This window comes from Malania oleifera, chromosome 4, assembly GCF_029873635.1.
Source record: "Malania oleifera isolate guangnan ecotype guangnan chromosome 4, ASM2987363v1, whole genome shotgun sequence".
Taxonomy (NCBI): Eukaryota; Viridiplantae; Streptophyta; class Magnoliopsida; order Santalales; family Ximeniaceae; genus Malania; species Malania oleifera.
The window spans coordinates 99,923,819-99,939,615 of NC_080420.1; the positions used below are offsets into that span (position 1 = coordinate 99,923,819).

At 36.5% G+C, this 15,797-nt stretch overlaps 1 protein-coding gene across 5 annotated transcripts in view; it reads right to left on the reverse strand.

Moving 5' to 3' along the window:
- The window catches only part of LOC131153553 (uncharacterized), a 142,831-nt gene that overhangs the window by 5,145 nt on the left and 121,889 nt on the right, over window positions 1–15,797 (reverse strand). For 3 of the 5 annotated variants that reach the window (XM_058105936.1, XM_058105935.1, XM_058105937.1), the window contains one exon: window positions 3,382–3,525. In XM_058105936.1, coding sequence (XP_057961919.1) covers window positions 3,382–3,525 — 144 coding nt within the window. The remainder of the gene's footprint in view (window positions 1–3,381; window positions 3,526–15,797) is intronic. The other 2 variants (XR_009136258.1, XR_009136259.1) reach the window with 2 other exon arrangements.

Here is a 15,797-nt window from a genome sequence, read left to right on the forward strand (position 1 = left end):
AATGAGTAGGATTGGAATCCCAGCCTAACAACTCGCATTCCCTGAAAAAATGGGAATAATGATACACTCCTACTCGTGTTTGGATCATTTAAGCAGTAGTTGAACCATTAGGGTGTGTAAGGTATTCTTTGTTTCTTGTTATTGCAATAAAAGGGTAATATTGTAATTTTGAGGCATAACAATGCAATCCTACCTGGATTGCCATTCCCATATCTCTCCACGGAAACCCAATGCTAATATCTTGAATTGAGGTTCCCACAATAATGTCAGGCCCCACAACGTTTATTTACATTCTCATTATTCCAAAAAAATGGCTTCATTCTCATTTTGCCCTCATTCCCATTCATATGGATACACTTTTAATTCCCAAACGTGGCCTAAGATTAGTGTTATGCAATTACAAAATAATGCCTAAATACATTATCTATTAATACATAAGAAAAATAAAGTGGCCTGTTTAAGGAAGTTGCCTTTTTATCATTCTTTTTGCTCCATCTTTTACCTACTCTACCTTCACTAATTTTCCAGGACTAAAGGGTAATAAGATATCACATCAATAGCACAATATGATATCACAGCAATAACTTAATTAATTTTTTTGATATTTTCCATAATACATTTTTTTTTTTTTGGAAAATCCTTCTGAATGAGCAGACTCCTTGAAACAACTCATCAATAGATGTTCTTGTATGGATGCATCCATGAGTTATCTCATAGTAACTTATCTTTTGCAAACAACACCGTGAGACATCTTATCACTAGCATGGATCAAGCACAATCGACTGTCAGCAGTCAGTCAACTCACAAAGCCCAGAAATGCACACTACTCTGCTACTGTCTTTGAAACAGTGAGTTTTATTGTGGTATGTTTCCTCTGTGTGTGTGATATTACCTTACGATATTACTTGTGTGAGTGAGGTACTCTCAAGTGTTAATGTTGGGATTGAGATCAAGTATTCATAGCTTGTGTGAAGGATCGAGAACTTGCTCACCAAGTGTACATGTACTGTTTTACTCTTATCAGTGATTTTTAAGAATTCTTTGTCGGGAAGTGAATCTAGATCAAGAGAGGTCGAATCACTACAAATCTTATGCATCTCTCTCTTTTAGTTTTCCATCCATTCAATCTTGTTTAGTTGTGTTGATATTTGTGCTTGCTTCTGCACTTCAATTTTATAAATAGTTTTTTTTTAAAGAAATTTCTTTGAAGAATAAAGAATGTACAAAAAGGAGCATGGGAAATCCTCCTAGGAAGAGAAGAGGACAAAGGAAAAAATTTAAAATCAAACACAGCCAGTAATGCTGTAAATCCACAAACACATCCCTACAAAACAACCAGCTGCAGAAGGCCACAACAAAGCCATATACTGAATCCTATCCCAGAGCGTAGACCGAGGAATCTTCTTCCCCACAAAAAAAATGAGCATCTGTTCCAACCATATGCCCAACCAAACAGCAAAATATCCGTACCTCCACAAAGACAAACCATCTCTACCCCTACCAAATGGTGGAAATAATTTAAATTTTATTTCATTTAAGCACAATGGAACCTCAGGGACATAACAAAAAATAGAATACTTCGATGAAAAATTACAAAAGAACAAGTTACATTAAAGAGATTGCAGGGTGAAGCAAGAAACTCTGTCATCTTAAAACCAAATTTGCCGCCTTCAATAATGAAGTAGGTACTTGATGCCCGGTCTCCAAGATTTGACAGCCAATGCTACTGGTGAGCTGGACACTAAACCAGAAGCTCACGAACTACTCAATCTAGGCACACACTAATATTTATCTAGAGAAAAGAAGGTGAGGTGGAGAGGACAGAAGTGTTATGAGAAGTATTGGAAGGTCAAGCCTATCTCAAAAGCTGTGAAATACACTTTTTTAGGGGCACTGCAGGAGGGAGTTAGAGGTGGACTCAATTCATTGTCTTAAATACTAAAAAACTGAAAAAATAAACCTTGCAAATAATTTAGTCAAAAAACCAGCCATGCAAATTAAAATAGTAACAGCTAGCTATTGTAGAAGATCAGAAACTACCAGCCATTACAACAATTGAAGACCAAAAACCCAATTAGCCAAAGCTGTAAAACCAAGAGAGAGCTCTCAAAATAAGTTTGAAATGCAGCTAAGGTTGGAACTTTTAAGGCCATAAAACTGAAAAGTGATCGCTGGAAAAACTGAAGCAACAACTTCACAAGTTACACACCAAAACTGTTTTTTCAAATCAGAAAGTAAGCATAGCTGTTTAGCATAAAAGCCCTTTCATATTAGCTCAAAGAAATAGATATGAAGTAAAATAGGTTGCATAGTAAAATAGGAGTCAAGACCCCCATAGGAGAGAAATATCTTTGACAACCACCGTAGGATTAGAGCTTCTATTCAATTTGACGCACAACTACTTCTCCAAAAAATCTTCTGTTCAAACCATCCACTGATTCTGAGCAAATCCAACTCTCTCCAAAAAACCAAACTTCTTATTCCAATCGCTCCTAGGTAAAGAGAAATGTAGGAAAACAGCAGAATTAGATTCTGAACTCTCAAAAGATAAGAGCGCACACATCCAGAGATAAAGCCTTAGAAGAGGCACCCTACTCTGCAACAGATTGTTAGCGTAAACTCTACAAACAACCAGCCAAATAAAAAACTTAATCTTAGAAGGAATCTTGGCCTTCCAAATAGTAAAATGAAGCGAAAAGGATGGGTTTTCATGGATCAAATGCTCAAATAAATTTACAAGGATGCTCCCCGAATGAATCTAGAATCCATGGACAACTGTCCCTCCTAATGGAAGGACGACAACCCTCCAACAGAACCAAAAAAAAAAAAAGAAGAGCTCTACACCTCCCTATCATTAAGGGACCAACAAAAATGGAAATCCCAAGACAGCTTGTCGCAATTTAGCACAAATATTTTAATTTACACCCAATTCGGCCGATATCCCCCTCCTTTCTTGGGGGCCATACCAATCCAACAACAACGATGGATCATATTTGGAGCTCTCTCAACACTGTCACATTCTTTTAAAGAGAATTCAATGAAACTTTTTGTAGTTTCTTTAGCCAAAAATTACACAATTTTTTTTTTAAAATTTCAATAAAGCTTTTTTCCTCTGCAGAAGACCTGGTTTTTCTGATTACTAAATGCATGTGAGAACATGTGGGTGAGCATACAGAACGATTAATGCTAAGAAAGCCCTTGTATCATCAGAAATTTAATCAATGCATTATAGCAACAGTTACTGGAGTTAGTTGGCAGTTCTAAGTGGGGAAATGGTTCTAATGCTAATGACAATAATTGAACTGCCAAAATTTCTAACTATGTAGTTGTATGAATAACATGAAAAGAATTCCAAGAGGAACCCTACCAACAAAAACTTACCTTGCCAATATTATGAGAAGAGTATAGCTGCAGCAAATGCATACAGAAGTTAACGACAACTGCAGTTTCTGGAGCCTCCAGGTAGATAATTTGTCCATCTACCCAATCAACAACAAACTTAAGTAGCAGATAGACAACTGCAAACTAAACAATAAATTAACATCAGTATAGATGAACAGGCGATCTAAATTTCCACAGAATATGATTGATCTAGGATTGAACATTGACTTCAGGGAGTTTATTTCATGCAGGTTACTACAAATTTGAAAACCAATAATTATCATGAGCACAAACTGAAAATCTTAAAGTCCATAAAAAAATATCTCTAACAAAACTTCTATTATTGCTTTCAACAGGAATGAAAAATCACTTTCCTTACTGAAAGATTAAGCTACTAGGTTGTGGCCAGCAGTACAAATGCTGCCTTAACACTCAGGTGTGATGCATCCATTATAGGCCTCTGCATTAGATAACATATTAAAGGGGGAGACTAATCTCATAGAGAACTGAACACAAGACCTTGCATGGTATTAAATAACAGCTGTTATGTAACGAAAAATGAGAGCTCTGATACCGTTACAAGCTGCTAATGCAGCGAGTGTAAAATTCACGGCCGTAACAACCCCGTAACGGGCGTTACACTTACGTTACGGTCCATAATGGCCGTTACACACCGTTACGGCTGCGAACGCCTTATCTCCTCGAATTTGCTTCATTTTTTGTGGTTCTATTTGTGTGTTGGTGCTTCTTTCCCTCTCCTCTCCTTCGTCCAGCTTAGATTTGCTGATCTGAAGCTTCAAAACACCCAATATCAGGTTTGATTTGTTGTTTGAAGCTGTGCTCAGCAGGTCAGCTGAGTTGGCTCTTCAATCTGTGGAGATTTTCACAATTTCTTGGCAAAATTGCTGTTATTTGGGAATGTTTAGGGTAGATTCTACAAGGAAATCGTGAATTCAAGAAGAAATTTGATGATTTGGAGGCTTGCAGCAGAAACTCACTCTATTCAGCAGGTTCGGCCACTGTCGGGACTTGGTATGTCTTCTTCCAGACTCCAATCTTCCTTCTTCTTTTTTTTAATTATTTCTTTTAATTTGAAGCAGCAGAGGCCACTCCAGCACTACTACAGTGCTACACTGCTAGTAGCCTACTAATTTAGTTTATTTTATACTTTTAAGTTTATACTTACTCATATTTTATTTTATGTATGTAAAATTGCAAATAATTAATTATTTAAGTAAAATTTATTAATTAATATAAAAAATTAGTGTAAAGTATAGAATCTATAGATCTACATATTTATTATTTAACATTAGATTTAGATTGTAGGGCTGCACTCAGTTAGTAATTATTAAATTACTAAAAAATTATTAATTAATATAAGAATTACTGCAAATTATAAATCCACATATTCATTTTTTTACATACCTTAACAATTAATAGTTTAATATTAGATTTACAATTTATAATATATTCTAATTTCTACATAATTAGTCAATTGACTCAAGTACACTACCTTTTAAATAATTAAATTGTAAGATCTACAATTCTATGTTTATTTTGTTAAATTGTAAATTGTAAAAGGGCAGCCCGGTGCACAAAGCTCCTGCGTATGCGGGGTCTGACAAAGGGGCGGACCATAATGGATCTATAGTATGTAGCCTTACCTTGCATTTTTGCAAGAGGCTGTTTTCACGCCTTGAACCCGTGACCCCCAGGTCACACGGCGACAACCTTACCATTACGCCTAAGCTCCCCTTATTAAATTAAAAATTGTAATATAAATAATTGTATTATATATGTATAAATCAACTAAAATTTATATAATTTGAGAAATATCATAATAGAATCGATAGATAATAATTTATTAGTATTAAGTATTAACTTTATCAATTCCTATTTCCTATTTTGGTAGTTATTAAGTTATTAGTTAATAACTTAATACTTAATACTTAATAGTTAGCAGCTTAAAGTCTTAAATTTATATCCATTATTTATGTTATACTGTTATGTAATTTGCTAATTATGTACCATCTTGTTCTTAATTTCTTGTATAACGACCATAACCTTTTATTTTTACTTGTGTAGAAATCATCTAATCAAGCATCAAGATGCCGTGTGATAATAAAGGAAGAAGAGCGACCTAGTGAAGACATTGGTTGGCATTTTGCTACTCCAGTAGACATGTTGTCTTATGTAAATTATGTAGAAAGACAATTAAAGAACAACACTTGGCACATAAAAAGGGTCAGCACTCTTCATGTCCAAATGTAACCACACAGGTTAGAATAAAAATGATGAAACATCTACAACCATACGTCGAGAAGAATAAAGAGAAACGAAAAAAGGCAAGAGGAACTGGAAGCTCAAATTAGATAAGATTTTGAAAATTTGAGTGATGAAGAAGATTCAGATGAGGAAAGAATGAAATTTGCTCGACAAGAAAACATATGAGCACAACAAGAATGGGAAGAGAGGCAAAGATTTAGGGCAAGAACTAGTGGAAGTGGTAATTATTATGAACAGGGTAGTGGTCCTGGTAGTGGCAGTGCTGGTGAATTTGGCAAAGCTTGATGACAAATTGTTCGAGAAGGTAGAGGAAGTGGACGACAATAAATTAACCCTAATGCCCCCTAAAGCTAGATTAAGGGCAATGGACCCAACTCTCAAAAGTAGGATTGCCAAACAACCAAAAATAAATACCAAAATTCTAAAGGGTTTAAGGAGCAAATTAGGAAAAGCAGTGGGGAAATTCCTAATTTATAATCGAATTCCAGCAAATGCAGTTGATTCTCCATTTATGTAGCCGATGTTTGATGTTGTTGCAAAGGTTGGAAATGGGGTGAACGGCCCATCACCCTATGAGGTCTCTGAAATATATTTGGAGCAAGAGAATCATAAAATGTAAAATTATATATCTTATTTTGCTGGCATTTGGAAGGAGTGAGGTGTAACCATTATGTGTGATGGTTGGTCAGGGCCCACAAAAAACACATAATAAAATTTTTAGTTTATTGCAATAGAGGCACTCTCTTCCACAAATGAGTTGATGCCTTTGATGTGCCAGACCGAACAACTGAATATTATTTCAGGTAATGTTTTAATTTTGATTGTCTATGCAAATAATTTTATAAATTTATAGACTCGGGTAACTTGACGACTTGTATATTTTTAATTAAGTAGCAGTAATTATTAAATCTAAAATTTCATTTCAGATTATTGGATGAAGTGATTGAAGAGATTAAAGAGAAAAATGTTGTCCAAGTAGTGACTGGTAATGAAGCTGCAATGAAGGCAGGAGGAAAATTATTAATGCAAAAGAGACCCAATTTCTACTGGACAACATGTACAGCTCATTGCATAAACCTTATTTTTGAAGACATTAGTAAGAAAAGTAATGTGAAAAAAGTCTTAGAAGATTCGAAAACAATATCCTCTTTTATTTACAACCACATATGGATAGTGAATTTTATGAAGAAAGGTTTGGGATGGCAAAATCAAGCACAGCATATGATGCAAAGAAGATTATCTTAGGGAAAGAATTTTAAGCCTCAAATATAATTAAAGTGCAGGAACACTTGGTGGAAGTTCTTAAATTAATTGATGGTGATGAAAAACGAACCATGGGTTGCATATATAAGGCAATTGATAGGGCGAAGCTGGCTATTTAGAAAGAGTTTTGGTTCTACAAAAATAATTGGAAAATAATTGATAACCGGTGGAGTTTTCAATTGCATCAAGACTTGCACGTAGCTGGCAAGTGTAAATATTATATTGTTACATTCTTGCATAGTTGCATACTTGACTAATACATTTATGAATTTAATTTTAGGATATTTTTTGAACCTCTAATTTCTTTATGGTGTGCCACCCTCTCCTAAAGTTGCTAGAGAAGTCATGGATGTGGTTAAAAAAGTGATACCAAGTTGGTACCCAATATAGATACTCAAATTCGGGCTATTAAACAAATCTTGATTTAATTTCGTAATAATTGCTACTATACTTCATAATCATCCTTTTCTAGTTATTGGTACATTGGGATAGATAGGAGACATTTGGAACTCTGTTCACTTAAAGGTTAGTGAAACAAACAAATCTTGGTAATTATAGATACATAATAAATGAATGAATCTATTTTGTCATTTTTTATGTTTCAAACTTGAATTTTCAAAAATACACTATATTGATTATTGACATACATTTTCTTCAATTATTCAATACATCCGAAAGGTTGATCCACTATGGCATGTGTGTTCTTGTGCTATAGAGAATAGCAATTAGAGTTCTTAGGCAAACTACATCAGCTTTGAACTGTGAGTGTAATTGGAGCACCTTTAGCCTCATGCACACAAAAACAAGGAATCGATTGAGCCCGCCAAGTGATGATGATGGTGGTAGTGGTGCTGGGTTGGGGGTAATGGTGGCGGTGGCGGTGGCGGTGCAAAATATGATTATGGGTATGACATAGGGACATCATTTTTAGGAGACACATATCCTCTTGGTCGTTATGAATTATATGATATACCTAAAAATTATGATTTGGGTATTATTCCTCCTAAGTACCAATCTTCACAACCTAGGAGGAGGAGTGCTCCTAGTGGTGGCCCTAGTGGGAATGATGGAGCACGGACTAGAAGAAGTCATCAACATCGAGATCATGATTCTACTAAAGATTCATATGGTGTGGTTCATAGTTTTGGTGAATTTGGTTTAGATGATTCATCATCAAAATCATATGGATCTCATGATAGTAGTTTTCATCCAATGTATCCACCACCTCAGCACTATGATCCATATCATGCATATCATCCTTATCCTAGTGAGTCAAGGTCTAGTGAGTTTTCTACTAATCACTATCCACAGCGAGCCCCAGCGGCAAATTATGGATACCATTCACGATATGGTCAAGAAGAAGATTATGCATCTCCTATATCTATTGGATTTCGCCACCAGTTGATTTTTAGGAGCAACAACAAAATGACGTGAACATGGGTCTGTTTAGCTATATATTTCCGCAAGGGTGGGGAGATAATTCCCAATCCCAATCTCAAAATAGAGATGGAGACTATGAAGAACCTCCACGTCATTCTTTTTTATGGTGAAATGTGACTATTGTATTGTTGTAAATTGTAATATTGCATTCATATATTGACTATTAAACTATTGATACTAATCATTTTTTCAAATTCAAGTATATGTATACTGACTCATTAGTTATTTTATGTCTCTAATTAATTGGTTCTCCATTTCAATTACATTTCTACATTTTTTTACCCATTAAAGTACTGCAAACTATAAAAAAATATGACTTTTTCTATAAACAATGTACTAAAATTAATATAAAATTCATATTACCTATTAAAAAGTATTTGTAGGTTGAATTAAAGCAATCAAAATTCATTAAAAGTCATGTACTAAAGGATTGCATGCTTATTCTTCAATTTTGGCATGATCATGCATGCGTGAAAAAAATTCACAACCGTTACGCCCGCTTCCAATTACGCAACACCTACGTCTCCCGCATCCCACGACACCCGTGACCATTACGCGATGTTACCTGTGACTGCAATCTAAAACCATGAGACCTTGAGGCAACCATATGATAGATACCCTTTTAGATAAGCTACTTGACCAGAAGTTAAGGGGCTGTTTGGTATTGTTAGGGATTTGATATACATTTCTGATCCACAACCTAACAACTTAAGCTTTTTGGTAGGGCTACAAATGAGCTAAGCCGAACTGAGCCAAGCCTTGTCATGCTTAAGGTTGTTTATTAAAATGTCAACTGAGGTTGAGCTCAAGGCAAGCTTATTTGTTCATTATGCGAATGAACAAGCTCCTGAGCCCTTACTGAGCCGAGCTACTATGATGCTTATGAATGGTTTGGTTCCTTTGGAGCCCCTCATAGATAGGTGAGAGACTTTTAGGGCTTTGTTAGGCAAAAGCGTGAAAAAGAGCTCTTACTAATACCGCCTTATAGTTTTTTTGCTCCCATTGAGCTAGCCTATTGGCTTTGGATATTGGCGCTGTTAGTAAATTTGTGTAGTTTGAGCTAAATAAGCCCATGACAATCTATCAACCTCTATTCAACCTTATTAAACTAGACTATAAATGAGTCTAATCCAAAGCCTATTATGAGCTCAAACTGAACCTATAATCAAGCTGCTGATGAACTGAAATCATTTATGTTCAGGTTCATTTGCAGCGCTACTTTTAAGTAAAGTGGTAATCTAACATGGTATTAGATCCATGGTTGCGAAGAGGTCCTAGGTTCTAGCATTGTTGCTTGCATTACTCCCTACAATGGGTGTTGGTCATCATTTGTTAATCTCTCCATGCACAATCAAGCCGCAAGCACTGGGGACTATTAGGGCTCAATATACGTTATTTATAAAAAAGGGCAGCCCGGTGCACAAAGCTCCCGTGTATGTAGGGTTCGGGGAAGGGGCGGACCACAATGGGTCCACAACTAAAAACTTACGCTTTTAGGTCAAGTGGTAATTTAACAAGTATCATTTCCAAATATTATAGAAATGAAACCCAAGAACAAAAAATGAAAACTGAAAGAAGACTAGAAAAAAAGAAATTAAAAGAAATATAAATCACTATGAAATAAATAACGGAAAGGTATAGAGACTCGATGGAAGCTGTTCTAACAAATGGAGTTGACTTGACTGTTTGTGTCATCTTTCCTTCCATTGAAACTATAAAAGGTATGAAGCATGAAGGTCAAACCCATATGCATATTTACTGATAATATTATCAAAAAGTTCATATTATTAAAAATGATTAATGATGACCCAAATCTGTATTTTTTAGATAAAAAATGAAAGAAGGAATAAATTAAAAACTAGAATCTAGCAACTTGTTTGGTTAATATCTCCAAAACTAAAACAAATTTAAAACCTACTTGAAGTTATGTTCAATTTTGTTCTCGAATCAAATAAAACTTAAAAATATGAATAAATAATAAAAATGTAAAACAATATAAATTAAAATATTATAATTTTTCATGGCTATTTCAGTCTTTCAGTATTATTAAGTGTGCTGTTGACTTCTTGTGTTGTTAATTAGAGGGTAATATGGTCATTAGAACGTATTTGATATCTATTATAAGTAAAGGGAGAGACCTTATCTTTGTGTTAACCGAGCGAAATACAACGTAAACCCTACCATCAAACCAAACTCAGTCACCGCGGAAAAATACCCTCCCGTTGCAGTCCTTCTCAGAATCACTACAACCCTTCAATATTTCACAAAACCAACCATATTGCCAAAGATAGAACTCTCTGGACTATAACCCTACAAAATCCCATCACTAGAAACAACCCGACACACCCCCATGCACCAGCAAACTGCTGGCAGTCTCAACCCCACATTCCAGCGCGTGAGGGTGTTTAGGTCACCTTTTTTTTGTTATTTTCCTCCAGCATGTTTTGATTCCTTCCCTAGGCCATATTATCAAGCTACTAGGCTTGCTCAAAAATCAAACTTTCTCGACCATGCACTCATGGTAATCCGTTAGTTGTTGTTCAGTGTTAGTAAAGGCTATTCGTGAGTCTCTTGGAGCAGTGGTAGTGTTCATAAGTTGATGTTGTGGTAGGGTTATATTAGTTTGTTGGTGGTTCACCTTGTCCGTGGTTGTTTAGCTAGTTCACTTTGTGATTGTCCTGGTTAGTTTTGATTGTTCCTTTTGTTTGATAGTGGTCTAGCTTGTGAGCGATGGGATGGAGTCTATGAATCCCAAAAACATGTTCCCTTACATCGCTGACATAGATAACTAAAATATTGGATGAAAAGAATTATTTTCCTTGCGCTAAGGCTATTAGGGTTTATTTAGAAAGACTAGGAAAATCTGACAACTTGCTCCAATCTAGTTAGAATCTGGAAAAAAGACATAAGCAATTCAATCCCCCCCACAAAAAAAAAAAAAACCAAAAGCAGCCCTGGTTTTTTTTACTTCTTTCTACCCAACCTTTTAAACCCTCTTTGAAGCTAATAGTGTTTTTAACATCCAATCTGCTTTTGACTCTGAACTGCTAGTATTCTCAGTATGATCCAAAGTTCATTCAGCTCATTTCGAAACTTGGAGTGCTGGAGACTTGGAATGGATTTCATTATTAGAGGGTATAGCATCCTCCTTCCCACCAATTCCATGAGTTATGGGGAATGAAATCTGGGCCTTCCCATTCTTGAGATCTAGATCTGGAAAAGAATTACCTGGGTTTGCATATCTCCAAGACTCCAACCAACAACCTGATGGAGCCCTAGATTGCACAGATGCTCATGCATCTAGATACATGCAAGGTGATTTGAGATTATGCCTAGCTTTCGTAATCCTAGTAACATTACCTTGATTGTTTCCTCTTGTAGAACTTGATGGAGCACTAGATTGCACAAATGCGCAGGCATCTAGATACATGCAAGGAGATTTGAGATTATGCCAAGCTTTCGTAATCCTAGTAACATTACATGTATGTATGATTTATCCTAGGAGTACTTTTAGTTACAATAAGGAGATAGGAGCATTACAGAGTATTTTGGAGAGATGGAATGTAATCATGAGGAGCTTAACATCATGCCACCAATAATTGTCAATGTTCGTGAGATGCAGGAGTATAGGAAGCATATGATAGTTCTTTAGAGTCTAGAGGGTTTGAGACCTAACTTTGAGGCAATTCGATCCCAAATACTTGGTAGTGTAGAGTTGCCATCATTTGCTAATATTTATGCTTGCATCCTTCATTCTTCTTTAGCACATACTCTCCTGCTCTTGCATTTGGCTTTGAGAGGACAATCTTTGCCACGTATGGTGATTCTAGTTTCCAACCTAGCAACTGCCGAAGTTATCAAGGTGATTCGAGCGGGTTGCGGTGGTGGAGATGGACAAGGTAGAGGCATTCCTTGCAAGTGCACTCATTGTAGATGAGATAATCATACTATTAAGCAGTGCTGAGATCTCCATGGTAAACCTTGAAATGTTGCCAATGCATCCACCTTCGGGGCCAAGTAGGTGGCAACATACTATATGTATGTCAAAAGAAGAGTATTCCAAGTTCCAACAGTATCAAGTGTCACAACAAGCTTCTCTTCCCATTGCATTTCTTGCCCAAATAGGTAACCCTATAGCATGCCCATCATCCAGTACTTCTCGTCCTAATCCTTGGGTTATAGACTCTGTTGCCACCAATTATATTGTAGGTATACCTAATTTCTTCTCTACACTCCACTATCCTAAAAACTTACCTTGTGTTACTTTTGCTAATGGATCCACCATTGCTGTTAAGGGAATGGGGGCTATAGAATCCCAATTTTTCTCTTTCTTTTCCTTTGGTTTAGTATAATCCCAAGTTTTCTTTCAATCTTATGTTAGCTAGCAAGATTACCAAATCTGTGAATTGTATAATAGCATTCTTCCCTAATTCTATGATCATTCAAGCTTTGAAGATAAGGAAGACCATTGGCGAAGGGCATGAAGCTGGTGGACTTTATCACTTTGAGCTGCTACCTCCTTCTATTGGCACACCTCTCCAAATTCATTGTCACCTTGGTCATCCTTCCTTGGAAAAGTTGAAATGTCTAGTTCTTGATTTGAGTTCGGTGTCCAGTCTTGAATGCGAGTCTTGTTAGTTGGGAAAGCATTATGATGTGCCTTTTGCTTCCCGAGTCAATAAACGAGCTGCAAGCCCTTTCATGTTAGTCCATTCTGTTGTTTGAGGTTCTAGTAGAGTTGTGTTATCAGTATTTTGTAACCTTTGTGGATGATTATTCAAGAATGACTTAGCTATATTTAATAAAAGATCACTTTGAGTTACTTCATATATTTTGTGCCTTTTTGTTTTGAAATAAAGACAATTTGGTTTGCTAGTTCGAATACCTCGGAGTGATAATGCTTAAAAGTACTTCGGTACTCAATTCACTAATTATATGACTCAGTTTGGTATTGTTCATCAATCATCATGTGCCCACACTCTTGAACAAAATGGGGTTGTAGAGAAGAACTATATGCATATCCTTGAAATAACTTGCACCTTACTTTATCGAATGCATGTATTTAAAGTATTTTGAAGTGATGACGTGCTTACTGGTTGCTACCCTAACAACAAGATGCCGTCCTCTGTTCTTAGTGGTAAGATTTCTTACTACATTCTCTTTCCTAATTTAACTCTATTCTCTTTACCTCCTCGTATATTCGAGTGTTTGTCCTTTGTTCATCATCTAACTCTATAAAATGTGTCGTTTTGGGCTACTCATATACTCAAAAGGGATATCATTGTTGTAGTCCTACTCTCCTTCACTTTTTGTTTTAGTAGATGTTACCTTCTTTGACTCTACAACATACTACACTCAGTCCCTGAGTGCTTCTGATCTCAATGAGTCTCTTCCACTGCCTTATCTTTCAGATTCTAGTTTGCTATTCTTACCCAATCATCCACTTGTGTCTCCTTGTAGTTTGACTCCTTTTCATTGTCTCAATTGTCCTAATTTGCAGGTGCATTCATGAGGGCAGCGACAAGGAAGAGAATCCCCTCTAGCTTCTACTACCACGCCCTTGGTTTCCTTATTTGATGATCATATTCGCCACAATGTTGATCCTCTCATTGTTGTTCAAAAAGGTAAACATCCAATCTACAACAATGTTTGCTATGACTTCTTATCACCATCCTATTATTATTTTGTTATTACTTTATTATCTGCTGCCCATCCTAAATTTGTTTTTGGAGCCTTAGCCCACTCTGGGTGGAGGAATACCATGGTTGAAGAGATGAACGCTTTATAGGACAATTATACTTGGGAATTGGTATCTCTTCCTCTTGAAAAAATTTGTGGTTGGTTGTCACGAGGGGTCTACATTGTGAAAGTCAACCTTGATGATTTTGTGGCTCCTCTGAAGGCATGTTGTTGCTAAGGGACATACCTAGGGCATATGGTTGGATTATTTTGATGCCTCTTCCCCGTTTGCCAAACTTACATAGTTTTCCTATTCATCTCCTTGGCCACCACTTGTCACTAGCTTCTGCATTAGTTAGATGTGAAGAATGTCTTCTTGCATGGTGATCTTGAGTAAGAGGTCTATAGACGGTTCAGTGTTGTAGTACTTGAGTTTGGTCTTCGATGGTGTGTAGTGGATCTGTAACAACCCAAACTGTGATATATGGATTAATTATATAAAAGAAGGGTAAATTGGTAATTGAGCAGAGTTCGTCGATGAATTCTATGTGCTGCTCGTCGACGAAATTCAAAGGTTCGTCGACGAGGAGAAGTCGAGGGATTTTAGGAAACCGAGGATCTCAGGCTCGTCAACGAGGACAGCCGAGTCAAGGGCTATAAATATCAGTTTTCATTGCTTCCAAGCTAATTAATCTTGAAATATCCTCTCTCGCTCTCTAGAACTTAAGGATCTCTCTCTCTCTCTCTCTAGATTTCTTTGTCGTTCGTCGCCTGATTCATAAATCCGACGTTACTGCGTAGATCAGGGCAAGATTCTCTTCGCGAATAGCGGATTGGAATCTCGTTTCGAGCAGTTTCGAGTTTTGATCAAAAATCAAGAAAAGGCTCGGTTTTTTTTTTTTTGTTTCTAAATATGTGTAGTAGTACGAGTTGTAAGGAAGTATTGTTCTACGTTGTTTAGGTTTTGGTGTCTCGGTTCGTAGTTGTGGGAGCCGTAGAGTTCGTGGTTCGATTTCGGGTTAAGGTAAGGGGATTTTGTTTATATCAGTTTATTTTTAAAATCGAGATCGGTAAACCTATAGGTTACGATCGTATGTATGTTTTGACTACTTATTTGAGAAAATCTATCGGGCAAAAATGCGAGATTTTCGGGTTACAGTTTTCGGAAAAATCGAGATTTTCGGGTATCATCTCTACTTTGATTGGAAAACTGTATGTTGTGTTTAAATTGTATTATTGAGGTGACCGTATCCATATTTGTATAAAACTGTATGTTAGAATTGGAAAACGATATGATTTACGATATACCAAATAAGTGTGGAATGTATATGTAATTGTTCCAGGTATTTTGTAAAACAACTAGTGGCGGCTAATTACCGTACGCTGATGAGTATAGGAACGTGAGTTCCAAAATGATTCCAAGTTTTGTGAAATCAGCTAGTGGCGGCTAATTACTGTACGCTGAAACAGCTATATGGCGGCTAATTACCCTACGCTGCGCCATGTACCGGTTCATTACCGTGGGCGAGAGTGTCCGGCTCTATATCCGAGGATGTGAAATATCACCAGTGTGTTCTGACTGGTCACCGATGGGTGTGAGCTACACCATATTGGCGACGTACCGCTGTGAGGCTTCGGTTATCACAGGGTTTCGGTTGCTTGAGTGTGACAACATTGACCGTATGTTTGGGTATCGTATGTATTGGAATGGATTGGTGAAAATACTAGAACTGTATGGAACTGTATGA